This window comes from Eleutherodactylus coqui, chromosome 2 (assembly GCF_035609145.1).
Source record: "Eleutherodactylus coqui strain aEleCoq1 chromosome 2, aEleCoq1.hap1, whole genome shotgun sequence".
NCBI classification, from domain to species: domain Eukaryota; kingdom Metazoa; phylum Chordata; class Amphibia; order Anura; family Eleutherodactylidae; genus Eleutherodactylus; species Eleutherodactylus coqui.
The window spans coordinates 312,401,541-312,422,704 of NC_089838.1; the positions used below are offsets into that span (position 1 = coordinate 312,401,541).

General features: G+C 46.9%; 1 protein-coding gene across 2 annotated transcripts in view; it reads right to left on the bottom strand.

Annotated features, from left to right (window-relative positions):
• Positions 1-14,768: 14,768 nt before the first annotated feature.
• Positions 14,769-21,164, bottom strand: part of RAVER1 (ribonucleoprotein, PTB binding 1) — a 31,200-nt gene continuing 24,804 nt past the window's right edge. For both annotated transcript variants that reach the window (XM_066593573.1, XM_066593572.1), the window contains exon 14: positions 14,769-18,856. In XM_066593573.1, coding sequence (XP_066449670.1) covers positions 18,710-18,856 — 147 coding nt within the window. In that variant the 3' untranslated portion in view covers positions 14,769-18,709. The remainder of the gene's footprint in view (positions 18,857-21,164) is intronic.

Consider the following 21,164-nt stretch of genomic DNA (forward strand, 5'->3'; position numbering starts at 1 on the left):
CTACACAGTGGAGGCCATAGAGCCGCTGAGGCGAAGACGCTACACAGTGGAGGCCATGGACCCACTGAGGTGCAGACGCTACACAGCGGAGGCCATGGAGCCGCTGAGGTGAAGACGCTACACAGCGGAGGCCATGGAGCCGCTGAGGTGAAGACGCTACACAGCGGAGGCCATGGAGCCGCTGAGGTGAAGACGCTACACAGCAGAGGCCATGGAGCCGCTGAGGTGCAGACGCTACGAAGCGGAGGCCATGGAGCCTCTGAGGTGCAGACGCTACACAGCGGAGGCCATGGAGCCGCTAAAGCGCAGATGCTACGCAACAGAGGCCATGGAGCCGCTAAGGTGCAGACGCAACACAGCGGAGGCCATGGAGCCACTGAGGTGAAGATGCTACACAGCGGAGGCCACACAGTTATTGAACTGAAACCACCAGAGACTGAAGACTATGAAGCCGCTGAGGCCAGATACCACACACTGAAGGCCACACAACCACTAAAGCCAGATACCACAACGAAAACCACACACCTGCTGAGGGGCAGATACCACACACTGAAGATGATACAGCTGCTGAGGGGCAGATACCACACACCGAAGATGATACAGCCGCTGAGGGGCAGATAGCACACACCGAAGACCACGGAGACACTGAGGCCCAGACACTACAAACTAGAGACCACGCAACCCTATAAGGCGCAGACACCACACACTGTAAAAAAATATGCATGTAATACAGGCTGAAAATACGCCCGCATGAATGAGCCCTAACGCTGATTATAGGATACTCTCTGCCGGCATTGTGGGGTACATATATTTATGTTCTGGTTACAGGGGCGCGTTCTCTCAGCTCTGCTAATAGAAGCACTTTCTAAGGGGGCCTACACACTTGCGTTTTTTTAACGTGAATGCATCGCGCAAAGACCACAAACTTGCGATGCGTTTTTAACAGTAGAAAGTCCCATTTACGTTCACGTTAAGAAAACGCAGCACTAAAAAAAAACCCGCAAGTGTGTGGGAGCCCTTAGGGTACTTATAGATGAGCCGATTTATCGTTTGTATGAGCCTCTTTATACAGCAGATACATGGCCGGCTCGCACTCGCTGTATAAGTATACCGCGGATAGGTTCCACTGATCTCTATGGAAGCGAGCGATCCGCAATGCATCTGCAATTCAAGTGCGGATTTGTAGGCAGACACCTCTCTGGTTGCTTGGGGACTGAGGAGGGAGGTGGGCAGGAGGGGAAGGCGGGCACTTTGGGCTTGTGACTTTTTTTCCGTGCGGACGATTCGCAGTGCATCTGCATGGAAAGAAAGAAAAAAAAATTGCATTCGTGATCGCCGGCAAGCATTTACTTTCCGCACTGACTCGAGGGTCTTCCGCTGCGGAAATCCACATGCGGAATCCGCACATGCCATGGACATGAGGCATAAAAGCACCTTAAGTAACAGCACTGGCTATGGGAGCACTGTCTGGTGCCAGCTCTCTGTATGGGGGCGATGCCTAGTGCCAGCCCTCTGTATGGGGGCGATGCCTAGCGCCAGCTCTCTGTATGGGGGTGCTGCCTGGTGCCAGCTCTCTGTGTGGAGGCGCTGCCTGGTGCCAGCTCTCTGTGTGGGGGCGCTGCCTGGTGCCAGCTCTCTGTGTGGGGGCGCTGCCTAGTGCCAGCTCTCTGTGTGGGGGCGCTGCCTAGTGCCAGCTCTCTGTGTGGGGGCGCTGCCTAGTGCCAGCTCTCTGTGTGGGGGCGCTGCCTAGTGCCAGCTGTGTGGGGGCGCTGCCTAGTGCCAGCTCTCTGTGTGGGGGCGCTGCCTGGTGCCAGCTCTGTGTGGGGGCGCTGCCTAGTGCCAGTTCTCTGTATGAAGGCACTGCCTGGTGCCAGCTCTCTGTATGGGGGCGCTGCCTAGTGCCAGCTTTCTGTATGGGGGCGCTGCCTAGTGCCAGCTCTCTGTATGGGGGCGCTGGGCATAGCCCCATTTTTAAGATATCCTCTGACTAACCTACTTTATAGGATACTCTCAGTACTGGGGGCACCCTATAGCTGGCAGCACTGTTTATATGACACTCTCTGACTGGCACAGCTCTTTATGGGCACTCTGGCATTGAACAGCCCCCTCCTCACAGAAATGTCTGCAGAGATCAGTCACTTCATGTCAGGAGCAGATGACAAAAAACTGTGAGGGCACTACAACTCCCAGCACGGCCAGATTAAGGGGTTGTGTCGGTTCCTTTGGTGGGGGGGGGGTGTAATTATTTAGGGTTTGTGCGGGAAATACAAACTGCAGGGAGGAGGAGAAGGAGGAGGGGATGAAGGAGGAGGAGGAGATTGAGGAGGGGATGAAGGAGAAGGAGAGGAGGGGATGAAGGAGGAGGAGGAGATTGAGGAGGGGATGAAGCAGAAGGAGAGGAGGAGGTGAAGGAGGCGGCGGCTCTCACACAGCTGGATATAACCTGACACAATGTAACTGAGTGGACTGAGCCGGCGGTGTCGGACACAATGTAACCAGCAGGGGGGAGAGCCGGGTGATAACAGCGAGCAGTGCACGTCCAGAGCTCTGATGCAGTATATTATATAATGGACGAGCTCCTGATGCTTTTACCGGGGCTCACTACCTGCTCTGAATAACACCCGCTAATTCCTCACACACGTATAATTGCCCTCAGGCGCTAAATAGCGCTGCCCCCTGCTGGTGCTTCTGGGGTACTGCAGTCCAGCAGATGCCATGAACCCACGAACGCCAGAAATGAGGTGCAAATTCCTGCTCCATGTCCCTCATTACCCTCATAGATGGTCTGCAGTGCTGCCACCATGATATCAGCCATGGCAGTCCTCAGCCCCTCAGGGCTCTCACAAGCGCTTCTTACCACGTATTACATGCGCAGCTTTTGCGTGCGTAATACACAGTAACTAACGTTACATTACATTCGACGGGGCTCACACAGCCCGCAAAATACACGCACACATGAGCACGACATGCACTATCTTGGCGTGTATTACACGCGCCAAAATAATGTACAGGGTTTGTCGGCATGCTGACTGCTGCACGGGAGATATGCCTGCGGCGTGCAGAAGAAGTGGCCCCTTAGGGCTCATGCCCACGGGTGTATTCATGAAACTGCAGATCTCACTGTAGCATTGTACCCATACACTCCGCCGGCAGAGACCGCGTAAGGCGCTGTGCATGCATTGCGGAATCCGTAGCGGGCATCTGCCTCCGGATCTGCAGCAAATACTGCCCATAGTATGCCATGGCAAAACGTGATTTCATCTCCACGAGCGGAAATCGATTGTGATTTTCTGCTCGCACAGGAGAAATTGCAGCATGCTGCGATTCTGTGCGGACTTCGCATGGACGGCTTTTATTGAAGTCAATGGAAGCCTTCCGACCCGCGGTCCTTAAGCAATCATCATTGCAGAAATGTCGCGGGATCCGCGTCATGGCCTAGCGACGGTGCAGCATAATGTGTACTGCGCATGTGCGCCGGCCGGGCCATCCACAGTACAGATTAGAAGACCATCGGACAGGTACGTTGGGGGTCGCCGGCCAGGCACAAGGTCAGGTTCCGCTACGGGAGCCGACCCGGCCGTGTGCAGGCGACCCTAGACCCAGAATATGAACGCAATTCTTTTTAATGGGTTCATACACATGGGCAATTTTTTTCCTGCATCGCATCGTCACGCGGGCAAAAAAGTTGCGTCATGCCTTATCTTTGGGCATTCCCTCGGAACGCATTGCCCATTGTTTCCAATGGGGCCGGCAAAGCAATGCATGGCATGTGAGGGAAAATACTCATTACTTCCCTAAAGTCATGCCAAGCATTTTTGACACAAAACGCTTCGCATCCACAAGAACATTGCACGTGCACAAGCGCGATATCGGGCCGAATTTCATGGCCTGATATTACACTTGCCCATGTGAAATTAGCCTTAGTCCTTCAAGAGGACTTAAAGATGCAATCGGTCGATCACTAGGATAGTACACTGCATTACTTATGCAGTGCATTCTACTAAGCCCATGACATCAGAGTCTAATAGACTGATTAAGGCCGGCTGCGCATGAACGGATTTGCATTGCGGAATCTGTGGTTGGCGTCCGCACCGCGGATCCCCAGCAAGTACTGTTTGTTACATGCTATGTAAAAGGGATTCTTCCTGCACACTCGCGGAATTGAACTGCGATTTTCACGAGCGGAGGGGAAAAAAAAAAAATCGCAACATGCTCCATTTTCGTGCAGATTGCACACAGATGGCTTCCATTGAAGTCAATGGGACCCGCAGCCCTTCTGCAATTGACATTGCAGAAAGGTCGCAGATTCCACGTCATCACCTAGCAACGGCACAGGGGGAAAGAAATGTAGGAAAAAAATCTGTACTGCGCACGTCTGACGGCGAGCTGCTGGGTCCATCCGCAGTATAGATTATTCATCCGCAATACAGGTACGCGCAGATGCCAGCTGGGTATGGAGTCGGGGCTCTCGCATGCGGCATCCAACCTGTTTGTGTGCAGCCAGCCTTACATGGCAGCCATGGAGGTCTTTGTCAGGCCTCCAGCTGCCATGGAAAACCCATTGGTACCTTGCAATCACATTGCAGAATGTCGAAGGGGGACATAAAGACCCCCTTTCCCTGTCATCTGCTTATATGCAGCAGTTATTATGGCATGTAAGGGGTTAAACGGTGGTTAGAGCTGCATCCTGCCACGGCCTTTATGTATGTGCAGGTTTAAAGCACATTAGTGAACAGGCGTATTGGTGGTCACTAAGGGGTTAATGTTTGTACTGCTGGTGACAAGAAAAGCCCGGCAGACAGCGCCATTCTTACACTCACAAGTAGTGGAACTAACGGTGGATGGAGAATAACAGCAGTGGGACATGTGCGCAGGGCGGTATTACGGATGCGTTCTCTATGGAGTCTGTGCTGATATTCTATCCACCCTTGGATTCCGTATGTGCGGAGATATATGGAAGCATTGCTTTTAGGGCGGCAGCGATGCGATGCGAGATTATGTTTTTAAAAAAAGACGGCATCTGCTACGTCTAGAGGAAAGCAGGTTTCATCACCAACACAGAAGGGGGTTCTTTACTGTAAGAGCAGTGAAACTGTTGAACTCTCTGCCTGAGGACGTGGTGATGGCAAAATCCATAGAGGAGTTTAAGAGGGACTAGATGTCTTTCTAGAGCGCTATGATGATATAGACATTAGGTGACCAGCGGGTTGCTGATCCAGGTCTTACATTCAGGTAGGAACTATCTAAGGCTGATTCAGGGATTATTCTGACTGCCATTATGGAGTCGGGAAGGAATGTTTTCCACCAAAATGGCCTAAATTGGCTTCTGCCTCATTGGGGGTTTTTTTTGCCTTCCTCTGGATAAACAAAAGGGGGTGGAAACAGGCTGAACTAAATGGACATTGTCTCCCTTCAGCGTAACAGACTGTGTTACTATGTTAATTTTCCACAATTAGGCACAGCAAGTGTGACACAGACCTTAATACAGATGAGTGTCCCGGCCTGCCCCGAGCTCTAGCAGGGATCAAGAGACCTGCGGTCAGGCAGGACACTTGTCCGTAGTGCGGCACATAAATGTAGCTGGGATGCACTTGTCCATCAGCGGGCCTTCTAGAAGAGGATAGCTGCAAATATGGTGTCCAACAGAACAGGGCATCATTTTTACCTCTCTGTGCCTCTGGAAGTACGGGTAGGCACAGCACGCTTGATGGGTATGAATCCCAGAAGTGCCATACAGCTGTGTGCATGACGTCTTACAATGGGATCACCATCCTGGAATGCTATGGCAGATCACTAGGATCTGTCCCAACATTATGATCGGGTAGGACCTCTGCTGATCGTGAGAACATGGGGCCTCGGGGGAGATTCATTCATTTATATGGTTGCCCCCGGAGCATGATGCGCCTGATACATAAGTAGGCACATAGCCCTTCATATACTAGGCCATCTCGTACCTCCATGCAGCTTCCCCAGGTCTAACATAGTGTTCATTTCTGGCATCATTTCCACCAATTTCTGTAAATTATACATACATTTGTCGGTCCAGGTGGCCACACCCTCTCCCAACAAGCCCCGCCTCTGCAATAAGCCTAAAAGTCGCTAATTTTTGTGCAAATCCCCACTTGTGCAAAAACCGACATAAAAGACCAAAGTCTATTCACATTTCAGTTGAGTTCTGCTTCTTGCTGCGACATCCAGAACCGCATGTGGTCACTACTATCTTGCAGTTTTAATGAGTTTCACCTGTGCCAACTGCAGAACTGCGCCAATTTGTGACAACGGATGCACCTCAATCACTCTGAGTGAATAGACCACAGGCGTCCTTTCACGCGGGCACAATCTGGCTGCAGGACGCATTACAATGTGCACAAAATTCTTCCCCAAAATAGCATGTTTTAGGGCAGATTTTGATGCGGAACTGAAAATGACTGAATTCTACCACCAATTTCGCATCACATTCTGCAGCTGAGCAGATTATGGAGCGGATTTCCTAAGCGGAGAGCTGCATTGTGTGTTCTGCGACAAAATTATGGCCCATGTGAAGTGTTCCTAAGGTTCCCCGGGGCCATTGGGTGGCTGGGAGTGCCGATCTGCGACACAGCCCCATGTAAGTGAATGTGGCGTTGCTGTTCCCTACTCTGCGGGCTTCCAGGCAGGATCGGTGGGGTCCCCGCAGTCGGACCCCCACTAATCACTAAGTGGTGACCCATATTACAGATTGCAGTCTGATACGTGGCCCTTATTATACGTTTTTTATTGTTATTCTCTTTTTACTTATTGAAACAAATTGTATGTGATTTATCACAGAATCTCCCACAGTTTATATATTCTGTGGATTTACTATTTTATACCCCCCTGCACTTTGATCTCAGCTATTAGCCACTCTTATCCCCCCATTATTCTACATCACCCCCTGCGCTGTTTGCACATACCACACCTGTTATTAGCGGCACGCTTTTTGCGCCCTCTGCTGGATTGTCTTCGGTATTGCAGCGTAGTCTTCGTGGCTTGTTCACATTCATTCACTGCAACAGTGGCATCTAGTGGTCGTTCTTGGTACTGCGATTGTGCCAAAAGTGTAATCGTCTCGCTTTGCAAATCCCCCTTAGTTGAACAAGCATCTGACTCAAAGTAAGGAGGCAGGAGGACTTCTTCCAGCAGGGCAAAATCCGGATAAACGCCATCAACAGCCCATCCATGGCAATGGATCCTTTGATTTAGGGAGTCAATATCCTCCTCTGAGATGGGGGATTGCTCCATAGATGAGCAGGAGAACCCCCAGCACCTTCTTTGCTACTTGATCGTATATGAAATCTTTGCAAAAACAAAAAAGTACCTTCACTTCAAGTGACCCCCAGTGTAGAGTGATCATCCTGGGTGATGGGGCCACATTAAAATTCAGCTCTGTGCTAGGACACAGGTATTAACCCTTCAGTGGGTCTGCTGGAAAGGTTGAGCCATTGGAACATTATAATAATTTGCAGTCTGTTCAGAAGCTTGAGGGTTAAAGAGAGCAGGAGGCAATGTAAGTGATTGCTGGCAGAAGATCACCTGTTGCTTCCTATGAGCCTCCCCTGTGAGGTGAGGTATTAAAAGACAGACAGCAGGTGGCGCTCTCCCCCTTTTGGATCAGATGCCCAGCAGCAGCTGTGGGCAGGTGATGCAGTGCAGGGATTTCAGGGGAGCAGCATTATGTGAAGTCTTAAACTGTATAGTCCTATACCTGTAAGATAACCACAGGATGGCAATGGTGCCATAATCTTGTTAGGTTGTACAGCCTGATGTAGCAGAGCTGAATTTGTCATTGATCTTATGGTAATGCTTTGTTAGTGCACTTAATGTAATAGGTTCACCTGCAGTCCTATGTAAGACTACAGATAAAGCATTTGAAGACCCTGAGTTATGCCAGATAAAGCATTTGACTTTCACATGCCCTTCTGTGTGGAATCAATTTCGTTAACCCCCTAAAAGTCACATTAAAACTGGGAAAAACTTGACCAAAAAGGTCACTTTTTTATTGTAGATTTTGAATTGGTTTTGTGTAAATATTTGGTGCAGAACTTTGTTACCTTGAAGAGACCTCGTCGGCTATTTAGTCCTATGAGTTAGTGTATGAACGCGGGTGACCCGCTGAGTCCGGGGATGTAGGTGTTATACGTACCTCCCTGGTGTGAGCGCTTGAAGCTGCAGTGCATTGAGCGGCACTGGTAAGTAGTCCGCCCATTATAAAACTAGAATGGGCAACTTGGTGTATCGCTCAATGGCTTCAATGCTCACACCGGGGGCTCTGGACTCAGAGGGTCACCTACTTACAGCCCATAGGACTAAAAGCTGACAGTCTCTAAGTCCATTTTAACCTCTTTGTGACATAACTGATATTCAGAGAACCAGTAAATTGTTTCCTCGTTTGTGTTCTAGCTGTGGCTGTCTGGCATCTCGTATTTTGCGGAACGAGCATTTTTATTTTTCAGTTGACCGTTGTATGAGGGCTTGTTTTTTGCAGAATAACTTGTAGTTTTTCTTGGTACTGTTTTGATATATATCACTTTTTCATTATTTCGGTTTGGGGGAAACAAGATGACCTGAAGTCTATTAAAATAAAATTGCACATGTGACCATAACCATTTAGAATAATATGCTTTATTTCTGTCCGATTCTGTTTCGTTTTTTGGTCCAAAAACCAGACTAAAAAAAAAATCACTCGTGAAAATACCCTAAAACGTAATACTGGCCGTATCCTGGTGCCATATGAAATCCCAATCAATCTTACAAAAAATGTAAAAAAATTAAGAATCTGTTAAATATTAACCCTTAAAATATACTGTTTTTTGAAAAAAGTGAAATGTTGATGTGGGCTTTTAGGCATCAAAAGCCTTGGCCGTGAAGGGGTTAATCAAAGCAGGTGTAGTGTCTTAGACTAATGATCAGTTAGTCATCTTGGTTTGTCCAGGTCGCTTATAAGGGTGCGTTCACACAAGGTGTATTCACTGCTGCATTCCCACAGCGGAAAATCTGTAACAAATCTACAACGGTCCAATCCGTCCATAAACGGTTTGCCATGTAATAGTAGAAATCATAGCCAAAAGCTGCAGCATAAAGTGACCTGCTCTGGACTTAGGATCCATAGTGTATTTGAAATATGCTGCAGATTTTGTGCAGAAATGTTCCACTCCATGTGGATGAAATACTTTAATCCTCCTCCGTGTGGCTTGTACTGAACATGCATAAATCCCATATCCCATACGGCCTGCATGAAGACACCTCAACAGGCTCACCTAGATGCCATGACGGAGACTTATGAAAGTAAAAATGGCATACCAAAGTTTGCAACTTTTTGCAGTCTATGCCACTTTTTTTTTTAAAGGGGTGAGGCTTGTCATTACGGGGAGCGGCTGATAGAGACATGTGATTCTTCATATATTGGGTTTATTGTGCGCCAACCAGGATCATATTGAGAGCAACCTTTGAAATGCCAATCTTGGTTTAATACTCATGGGCAGGAGCAGACTGGACCAGGGGACATAAATTGCCCGGGCCCGTTCCCCAGAGACCACCTGGGGCTGTTGGGTGAGGTAAGTTTTACCAGTGTTTAGGGCCGCTAAGGTGTTCCTGCTATTGGTGTAAATTGCTGCACAATCCTGTTTCCTTGTCTTCACTGCGCTCTGAAACAGAAGGGAGGGAGCTGTGACTGGTGTGCAGCGCTGACATGCGATGGGACCACGAAGGGGGCAGCACAGAAGGTGTACAATAACTTGGGGGGGGGGGGGGCAAAGTTAATTTGTAGGGGAGCACAGAGGTGGCATAGTTATTTTCAGGGTGCGGGGCACAGAGGGACTATAATTACTTTGTGGGCTACCATTTAAGGGGAGCAACAGAGGGGATATTATTCTGTTGTGGGGGAAGGCAAAAGACTGAAATTACTACTATTTGGGGACATAAGGGGATATTACTGTGGAAGACACTTATTGAGTAGCACAAAGATGACATTTCTTTTGGTTGGTACTTTAGGAAAACTACTTTGTGAGGAACTAAGAGGTGCATTGGGGGTAGCAGTAGGATGGGAAGAGTGAGCAGAGATGAGTTGGTGCTGGAAGTAGTTGTCATGGCAGTCTGGGCCAGATAGAGAAAGCAATGAATGGCTGTTATCACAGGAGGTGATGGCACTGTAATCAGTATCACTGTGTAGAGTCGGTATCTGACTATGTGGTTCAGCTCTGATGTGAGCCCGCCATATTATAAACATCTTGTAAAATGTCATTGTAAGGGAAACCAAGTAATCCTGTAGCTATGAAACCTTTTAATGGCTAACAAAAATACATGATGTTACAGCAAGCTTTCAGATCCTCCTCAGAATCCGTATTCAGGCATAATAAAAAACAAGCTGGATGGGGTGTATATGTATATATGTTCACACGTGAAAGGGCACAGAAATTACAGACTGATTTGTACTTAAAACCATACCAGACAAGATGAGCAGAGAGGTAAATACTAATCAGGCCACTGCTAAAGAATGTGACAGTTTTATGATCTCTTCATTGGTGCTAAGATGTGACAAGCCTGTATGTTATCTCGCCTTCAGACCTACACATAAGGAATATGAAACAATGCTGCTGCAGCGCCACCTATTGGATGGCAGCATTCTTTCAAATCAATGTATGCATTTTTATGAAGTCTTTAAAACAATGATTGGGAAAAGCGCCCTGGGAGAGGTGATGACATCCCCTGACCCATCCACCCCTCTTGACCTCCTTCAGACCTTTCATATTCTCCACTGATGCAAGAACCCCGCTCCGCGGTTCATTCCATTCTGGGAGGTATCAAAAGGGGTCATAAATTTACACTCCCAAATTCTTCTGTGACGCTGTGACTTGAAGTTGCCCTTCAGTATGATAAATCTCATCTGCCTATGCTATGTCTGTGACCACAAAAATGTTTTGCCACAGGTAATTCCGTCTTTTCCTCTCTAATTGAGTGGCAATGTGATCTCATTGTGGCTCTCAGTTTTTGTCCCGTTTGCCCAATATTAGCCCTCCAACAGGACATTTACTGCAGAGGATCAGGTACAGAACATCAGACGTGGACCGTGTGAATGTCCCCGGGCTCATATCGTCCTGCTGTGTGTTGGGGATTTGTATCCTGTCTGCAGTTTGTACAGGTCAGTAGGTCCTGCAGCTCCTTACCTTACAGGGAAACTGCTTGTAGACCTGCTGTTAGAATATAGATTATAATTTTTTTTGTGGGGGTTGGAGACCAAACACATCTTAGGGCTTGCATCTCTTAATCTTTTTCCAGGGACTGTGTGGGTGCGTTGGCAGGTAAGTATTACTAACTGGGGATCAGGGACATTTTGGTACATAGTAGGGGGCATCCTTTCAGAAGCACAGGAAGGGGCAAGTTTTTTTTTTTTTTTTTTTCCTGAAGGTACAGGGTGGGGTACAGTTTAGTGACCATGGTTATTTGGGGGCACAGTGTGCAGCATACTTTTATTCATTTGAACACCAAACTCTGCAGCGATGAAACCGGACTGGGAGGTCATCATGGTGGATAAAGGAAGACTCCAATTGGAGAAGATGGCACCGGCGAGGCCCCTCAACATAAATGTTTATTCTCCCTCTATCCCATCAGCAGTGGTGTTGTCCATATGGCCAGTATATCCTTTCCATTGATAAGGTTATGCTGAGAGATGTAGCTTCACGTGTTTGAAAGTTCTATACCAGTGGTTAATCTGAGTTTGTAATTGCTCTCTGTACTCGGCTTGGTTCTGGTGCTGTATTTGTTACAGACGGCTGAGGTAAACAGGCTATGAATGGGCCGCTGCTTAAGATTGTATTTCGGATGGTTCCACACACAGGTTTTTGTGTCAGGTTTTCATGGAGGCTTTGCGCCAAGACCAGAAGCAATGGGAACTACAACTAAAGGACTTTTACTTCTCTTTCCTTCTGCATGCACTTTGACAAAAACCAACACAAAACCTGAGGCTGTAGCATTTGCTTCTGTCATGGTTTTGAGGGGGGGGAGGGGGAGAACGAAGCATGAATTGTGGCAACAAAAAAAAAAAGAAATGAATGCATTTTTCCTGATACAGTTTCTACCACCCAATATGAATGCACACTTAATATAAAACTGGAAGGCCAGATCTTGGCAGCAGGTGCCATCTTGGATTGTAAGCTCTTGTGTGCACCCCCCCCCCCCCCCCCAACCCCACCTTATTCTGACAGCCCACCCAGGTAGTATGCTCAGTGCTGAAGGGGAGACACCCCATCATAGAGCTCCACAGCCAAGTTAAGGAGTACTTTACAGTTAGGGCTCATTTTCACAGGTGGATAGTCCATAAAATATGCACCATATAGACTATTTGGGCCTTTTTTTCATAAGCATATTCACTGCATTTTAACATGCACAAAAAAATTTTTTAAATATATTTATACAAGAAAGGGCATCTGATTTCTCCTGCCTTCGTGTGTATTCATAAAATCCCATTGACTTTTAGGACCAATCTGGACATGCTGCACTTTTTTTCCACATGCATGAAAGAGATAGCTGACTACACCAATGCAAATCAATGGTGTTTAAGCGGTCTATGTTACACAAAAAATATGCACTTAATACAGAGTGTGCAAAGACTTGTGTGAATGAGCCTTTATAAGCAGCCCTTTGAAGGAACCAAAATGCTGGCGTTTCCTTCATTGAAAAGGAGTTTGACCCCCTGCTGCAGAGGGCGGTGCAGACAGGATGAGCCAGAACAGGCAGGTCACGCTTAGAGGTCTCTCCTACATCACCCCAGGACATTGTGAGGAGTGGTCCAGCCATGGAGAGGGTCTCTATCAGATGCAGCTTACCTTGATCTTTGCCCAGGTAGTCTCCCAGGCTGCACCATCAAAGCCACATGCAGCCCCCCCCCAACTGGCATTGTAGTGTGAAGGGCTCCAGCTGTAATCTCAAGGAGATGCCATGCTACGGGCCAACACTGGATGAAGGGTACTTGTTGCCTAATGTTTGCACAGGACAGGCAGCAGTGCTCTGCTCTCCTGTGCAGTGAAATCGGCTGCAGACTTTGCCATGGTGTCTCCAAACTCGCACAGCATAAGAATTGTACAGGAGATCATGCCAAAAGTTTCCTCACGAAATACTGCAAGTACTGGGAGCTTAAGACCTCTAACATGGGCGACAGATATCGCAACAAGATCACAGCTGTGTTCCCGTGGGAGATCACGATGTTGTAGCGCTCTGCCAGAATTTTTGGCGAGTAAGGTGGGCTTGAAATGTAAGCCCTATCTAGACTTGGGGGAGAAAAAAAAAAAAAAGTTTAAAAATATCCAAATACATTACTTAACAGGCACTGTCTGCTACACTTGTTTGCAGTGTTCAGCCGATGCTTCCTGGTTAGAGAGTTCATAAACCCCACCTCCAGGAAGCGCTGCATTGATTGGTTTTCTAGTGCCGCAGCTCAGCCAATCAATGCAGCACTTATGAACCTCCTAACCAGGAAGCAGTGGCTGAAGACTGCAAACAAGTGCAGTGGGGCAGACAGCGCCTGTTAGGAATTTTTTTTTTTAAATGCAGCTAGGGCTTATTTTATGGAAAACAGTAGGACTTCCTACTGTTAAAGTTGCATCACAAGAAGTGTGTGATTTTGTGCAATGCAACACAAAGGAAGGCTCCATAGATGGGGAAACCTGGGCTACAAAACCTGACAAATTGTGGCAATATTCAGCATGCCGTGATTTTTGTTTTTCCCTTCGCAACATAACAGCCTACAAAACATCGCTGATGTGTAGGAACCCTTTGGAAAGCATGGGCTTTCCATAGATGCGATTTGTAGCGCTGTCGCCTAATGAGAAAGTCACACGATTGTCACCTGTGTGAAAGCGGCCTTTAAGTAATATATGACTTTCATTGATTTGAAAACAAGTGAAGACTAAAAAGCCAAGAACTCATCAGCATCCCCACGGTAAAATACAAAAAGTGTAGAATTATATATAGTCATTAAACACCGTACCCTACATCTGAATGGGGTTCTCCACATTAGATGGCTGCAGAAATTTCCGCAATGCTATATTTGCATGCAATTCTATCAGCATAGTTTTGCCATGAGTGAACCCATCCTGCAAACTACTGACAATGGGAGTCATACATAGCCAAGACAGCCAGCTGATAGTGGATTTTTTTTGTCAAGTGCCACTACTGGAGAATCCTTGCATTACATATATAGCGCCAATGTATTACGCAGGTGATTTATTACCCCCCAGCAAGCTGGGTCCTCATCCTCGAAAGGCTAAGTGAATCTTGAGCTGGCTACCTAAACCATCAGGGATTGAACTTGCAACCTTCAGGTCATGAGAGCTTAGAACTGCATTCCAATGAGTTAACACTCTGCACCACACAAAAGATATGTAGGGACAGAGCCTTCAGGGCTTAGGCTAGGTTCTACATGGTAACTTCAGCCACAACAGGTGTCGCATCACCAAAGATCACCATGTAGCACTGACATCATTCGGTGATTGAACTCAATGGAGTTGCAGGGTACAGCGACATCACAGCAGCTTGCAGACTTCGAATGGCATTGTGACCTTGCAATGCTATAGAACGATCTTTGGTCAAGCAGGCAAAAGTCACCGTGGAGCCCTAACTTTAGTGAAGGAGATGGGGGTAACGGAAGTAGAACATGCTGGAATCCAGTTTTTTGGAAAACCTATGAAGGGATCTACTGACAAGTCACGAGACAAGTGCTGAGCAAGTACCGGACACAAGAATAAAGTCACCACATGTTCTTTCAATAAAGTCTTTACTTTTAAAACCCATTCAAAAAAATTCCAGCAAGTTAAACAGTCATATACAGGAGAGGGTTAATGGTCCAGATACACAGCACTGATAAATCACTTAAACTGAAGATGCATGAAGGCTCCTCCCCAGCCGCTCCGATCAGACAGCAGAAACCCGGTGAATAGAAGAAACTTGTGAGCCCCTCAGTGTAATAGCGGTGCCATGAGTATGGCACCACCAATAGGAGAACATGGATCTAAGGCTTGTGACTTGATCCTGCAAGACATTGGCCTACACAGTACGAGACACTTAGAGCCAGCGGTCTACCATAGATATATGTAAAGTGCTCCCTTTAAGAAAGACCCATCACCATCGTGTGGTGGAGGCACCAATGCAGCCAATTAAACTGGTACCCAGTCACTCTGCAGTAAGACACCGCCAGCCAACTCTACAGGCTGCATGCAACCGAATTGGCCACACAACCCCACTGACCTCAATGATGGTCGCCATGTAGCTGTAGGACCTTGCATTATGTGACCAGAGACCACAGTGTAGACCTGGGACCTCACACTGTCATTAAGGTCACAGTGCAGGGTGCAAGTAGTCACAAAACAGTCACTTGCACTGCAACCCCATAGTACAACATCAGAGTGATCTTTGGTCATGTAACCCAAAAGTCGCCATGCAGCTCTAGCCTCTGGCTGGGACTGCAGGGAGACTTTGCGGTTCGACTTCCCAATTTTAACCGTCAAGCTACCACTGAAGTCCAGGGAACTAGTGCGAGCTGCATGTATTGGGTGCACCCCGTGAACTGTAGCGCTCATGCAATTAAAATTGGAGAGTCACACTTCAAAACTTAGCCCCATCCTTAGAAGATATGCAATACTGTAAGTTTAAAATAATGCAAAAAAGGACAGATTTCACCCATGTGGGAAGGAGAGGGGTATAAAAAGAGAAAGTACAAGTGAGAATGAAGATCTGCATGATCAGACAGCTGGGACTATAAACATTCTTATAAATATTGTTTTACTTGCAATCAGACTTGCTTTCAGCACTTGAAACTAGATACAAAAAAAAAAAAAAAAAAGTTTTGTGCAGTCCCTCAAAAGATTAGAAGGGGGTGTCAAGTTGTAAAGTACTGATCGCCTATATCAGGATACATCATGAATAGTTGACTCATGTTAGTTGATCGTCTGTCAAATCAGCTGTTCACATGTTCATGCACTGATCAAATTTCTGCAAGAAGCAGACGGCTCTGTTCTTATTGCAGTGGCCAGGCTTGGTATTACAGGCAAAGTTGCCATTCACTTCAATGAGAGTCTGGCCTGCAACACCAAGCCTGGCCACTACAGTGAAAACAAATGGTCAGCGTCCTGCACAAATCAGCTTAGTGCACAAGCACTTTGGCCTACCGATCAGCCGATTGATGGGGTTCCTGATGATTGACCCACACAACTGGACAACCCCTTTAAAGAAAATCCCTGCAATGATCCAGTAAGGCAGATTTGCAGGTAGATACCAGCAATGTTATAGAGGTCACGTATATTTAAAAAAAAAAAAAGAACATTTTAAAAAATCTGCGGCAATTTTTGTTGGTTGCTATAGGCGACATCTTCACTGCCTATATGGAGCCCAGACTAAGCAATGTTTTACACGGGACGAGTCCTGCAACCAGTGAGAATCTGAACGATTTCTCAGTGTAAATGCCTAGACTGAATGACCAACGAGACAACTCGTTCACCACTCAGTTTGTGCATGCGGAAAACTGTATGGCGGAACGGCCCGTGTAAACAGGCAGTCGTTCACTTCTGAGCAAATGCTTGCTTACCGTGAATGGAGGCGGGTGGGCTGCAATGACCCCGTCCCACCGCCCTTCACTGAGCAGGGGGTCCAGACTAGGAGGAATGCTCCTGCTACATAATAAACGAAAAACCCACTTTATGAATTTAAAAAAACTTGAAAGATAAAATACCGCCAGCAGTTTTCAGCTGCCGATCGCTTTAGTATTCGAGGTCTAATCAACCGAGATGGCCTATAAACCCTCTACCATTAAATAGTAAGAAGCGCCCGTTCAGCATGCTCTAACAAGTGCCGTCAGGCTTCACAGCACACTTCCCACAGCGGTGCCAGGAACCAACAGTCACTCAAGGGATTGACCAAAGCAGCCACCATCACAGCAGTTCATACAACTCTCTTCCACCCCACCCCTTATGGGGGGTGGCCAGTTGTAAGACTTCTCAATTATTAGATCAGCAGGGTCCACACCGACTAGCTCCTCGTCGAGTTGGTACACTCGTACTGAGCCGATTTGTGTAGGAAGCAGATAGCTCTGTTTCCACTGCAGTGGTAAGGCTTGGTATTACACTCATTCGCCTAAATGTTAACTTTGTTAAATGTAGGTCTGGTGAACAGCTAATCAAGTCAATGGAGACCCCGGGCAGCAGACCCCCCATTAATCTAACATTGTTGGCCTATCCTAAGGGCAGATCATCAATAGTTCACAACCCCTTTAACTTTATGAAAGTCCTTTAGGTATTTTCTATCAAGTCTGGGGAGAAATCTACCTTAAGCAGTTTTCATGCAAGCCTATTTTGCGCACCCTGTAATATGGACAAGTGTCCGGGCCCGACTGCCGGTATTCAGACTCAAATAAAGAGCACCATAGGAATCAATGATGCTCTGAGATTGGGTCACATGACCCTATTACAGGAAGATAGATGTATCCACAATACAGGCATGTGAAAGCGGTTGTTTCAGGATTACTAGGATATGCCATCATATAGCAATCTGACAAGGCCAAGCACCGTCAGGGTTCCTAGATGGAGTGCAAGTGTCCATACTCCAACAACTAGTAATGTCTGACAGCTGCTTCCAACTACGGCCCCAAACACATGAACATTTAGCTCAATCTAATGTGTTTATGGTTAGGAAGGTAATCTGCAACCAGACGGCTCCAGCAGTGGTTCATCTCTTGGGAAACTAAATTCAACATCCCCGATCCTCCCTCTCCTCTGACAGCACCTGCTGGAGAAAGGTGAGCTACCCCCAAATCCAACAGTCTTCTGGACCCACCATTACTGGCAGGTTCAGATAGCTGAAGTCTAATGGGTATGGTGGCCTTCAGTCTACGGCTGCGGTCACACGGGACAGAAATCCCGCAGCATGACGGCAGCAGGTCCGCATGAAAATTCTGCCTCGTGTGAACCCAGCCTAAGGGCAAACTAGATGAGCTCTGGTACCAGCAGCCACACTACTTGCTCTTCTGCCATCTGGAAGCTGACTGTTTCTACTAAGGTGTATGATCATTTAGCCCTAATCGGTTCAGCTCATAGGTTTTCTGCAGTGGGAAAAAAAATAAAAATTTGCACCATCTGATTCGGATTTTTGACAAATTCATAGAAGACTTCACACCTTCAAATTGAAGGGATAAAAAAAAAAAAAGTCTGCAGATCCGCATAAAACTACATCAGATCTGCTACGGGGGAACAGACCCTTAAAAAGTGTACAAGTCAGAATTGGCAGAAGGGTGCCCAGCAGGCAGCTGACTTCTGCGGGCAGCACAAGGGGTACACTTGTTTGGCTCAGAAAAACATTAACACTGGCACGAATGACAAAAACCACAAGACTGAACAGGAAGTTGAGCGGTGGAAAGGAGTGAGATTAAAAACAATTAAAAACATACATATTAAATAACCCTCAGCATAAATTTAGCCTGAATCTATACATTACATGTAAAACCTTAAATAAAAACAAATGCAAACTTAAAAATATATATAACTTTCCCCTCTTTATGCGCTCGGTACACATTTAGGGGGTCAACGCCCAAGGGCCAATAGCAGGTGGCACTGGCATTTTAGAGGTTAATCCACCTAATACATAACAGCCTTAATCTAATGCAACTGACAGATCAGCAGGCACTTAGGTGCTGTCAGTGACAGGCAGGCAGCTAGAATATCCTTTTGCGCTTCATGTACGAGTCTGCATAGTGCCCACCCAGGCCTTGTGAGTGCTGTCCAACGTAGCCGCCCTCTGGGCTGGGCTCAGGAGACGGGATCAAGTGTGAAAAGCCACGTTTCTGGGCTCCTATGGGTGTCTAAGGGGGAAAGTAAAAAAAAAAAAAAAATTAGATTAGGACAGAACGCAAAGTAGACAACAAGCCCTGCAGCTGCATGCCGTGAAATCAGAACTTTGGCGCAGTTCAAGAGTTCGTTATGCCTCGCTGACACCAGCTGTAAATGGCCAGATCCATTTCAGATCTTTCTGCTGTGGATCTGACAGTATAATCCTCTGAAGCAGAGTATGAACTGCGGAGTGGATTTTCATAATATTCATATAACGCCAACATAACCCTGCAGATTCCACTGGAAGCCTTACAGAATGCTTAGTACATGTCAGATGAGCAGTTAGGGTACGATTATAGGCGACAGGGCGCTTAGTGAGAAGTTGTTTTTCAGTGATCTGAAGCAGAACGACTGAGCGACTGCCTGGGTTGCAGTGAATAGAGGTGGACCTGTCAAGAGATTTCTGGCTCACCCCACCTCTATTCTCTGAGCAACTTTTGCTCCTGTGTGAAAGCACAAGAAAAAAAAAATGTCGCTGGAATGGCTGTTGGGCGCTTCTGCACCCAACAGTCGTACTGTGTGAAGATAGCTTAAAGGCGTTGTCCCGCGCCGAAACGGGTTTTTTTAAAATTCAATAGGCCCCCCCGTTTGGCGCGAGACAAACCCAAGGGATGGGTTTAAAAAAAAAAAAAAAAAAAGTTTAGTACTTACCCGAATCCCCACGCTGCGGCGACTTCTTACTTACCTTACCAAGATGGCCGCCGGGATCTTCACCCACGATGCACCGCGGGTCTTCTCCCATGGTGCACCGTGGGCTCTGTGCGGTCCATTGCCGATTCCAGCCTCCTGATTGTCTGGAATCGGCACACGTGACGGGGCGGAGCTACGAGGACCAGCTCTCCGGCACGAGCGGCCCCATTCACCAGGGAGAAGACCGGACTGCGCAAGCGCGTCTATTTGGGCGATTAGACGGCACCATGGAGACGAGGACGCTAGCAACGGAACAGGTAAGTGAATAACTTCTGTATGGCTCATATTTAATGCACGATGTATATTACAAAGTGCATTAATATGGCCATACAGAAGTGTATAGACCCACTTGATTTCGCGAGACAACCCCTTTAAGAGCTTATTAGTGTGTAAATGAAGGCTCCCGCTGTATACAGAAGTGTATAACCCCACATGCTTTCATGAGACAACCCCTTTAAGTGTGTGTTCACATATAGCCGATGCGCTGCAGATCCACACCAAAACCTCCAACAAATCAGCAATGTGTAAATGCTTCCTTAGGTCAGTTTCACACAAGCCTGTATGCCCAGTAATAGACCAGTTACCCCAAAGCCTGACAGCGGGGTCTCTTGACCCAAACTCTGAGCAGCACTGGAATTTAACAAATATTCTCTAAAAGGGGTTTTCAAGTCTAATATGGGGGCAGTGCTTGGAGCACCAAAATGGTGCTTTGGCGCAATGGCATTTAATTTAGATAGATTTGGGCACTGGAGGGCCTAAAGCTATATAATACAACTCAGAAAGCCCTCTTAAGAATGGATATTCAGGAAAATAAAAAAGGTTCCCCGTGCTCCGGGACTCCTCAAAACCTACAGACCATTGGGTCTATACATTTTTCTGAACAGTTGAATACTACAACGCGTTTTGGCGTTTTCTATGCCTTTCTCAAGCATAAAACAATATAACATTAACACTATGTATAACTATTATACACTAATATATAATTTACAGACAATGTGTGTATATTATATAGATAGTTATATCTATATATAGTGTTAACGTTATATTGGTGTTTTATGCTAGAGAAAGGTGTAGAAAAACACCAAAACGCGTTGCATTATTAAACTTATTGACACCTACAGACCACTGGGTCTAACAAATTTCTCGAGTCCCGAAGCGCGGGAAACCTTTATTTTTCCTGAATAGGCATTTCACAAGCCTCGGTTATCCAGTGGGATTTACCCTGAGACGTCTCTCCAGCCGGTCTGGATTTGGGACAGGAAAGAGGATGATGGGCAATCCTGGACACTAGGTGCCGGTGGATTCCCTGTGACCTAGGGAGATTCCACTGAGCACCCAGTGAGTGTCTGTCTGCTGAACTACATAACACTACTATAGTAATCTGATGACTAGGCGCTGATAGAGGTCTGTTTATTCATTCTTTAAGAATGGATGACATACGGAAGTAAAAATGAACACAGACCGCATGCAGATGTGCAGCGAGGTGAAGGGACTACTTTTTGTAACAGATGTAACTGACAAGTTTTACAAACATGAATGCAGTGCATTATATGCTGATGTGAAGTCTACCATTACTAGATCTCCAGTATC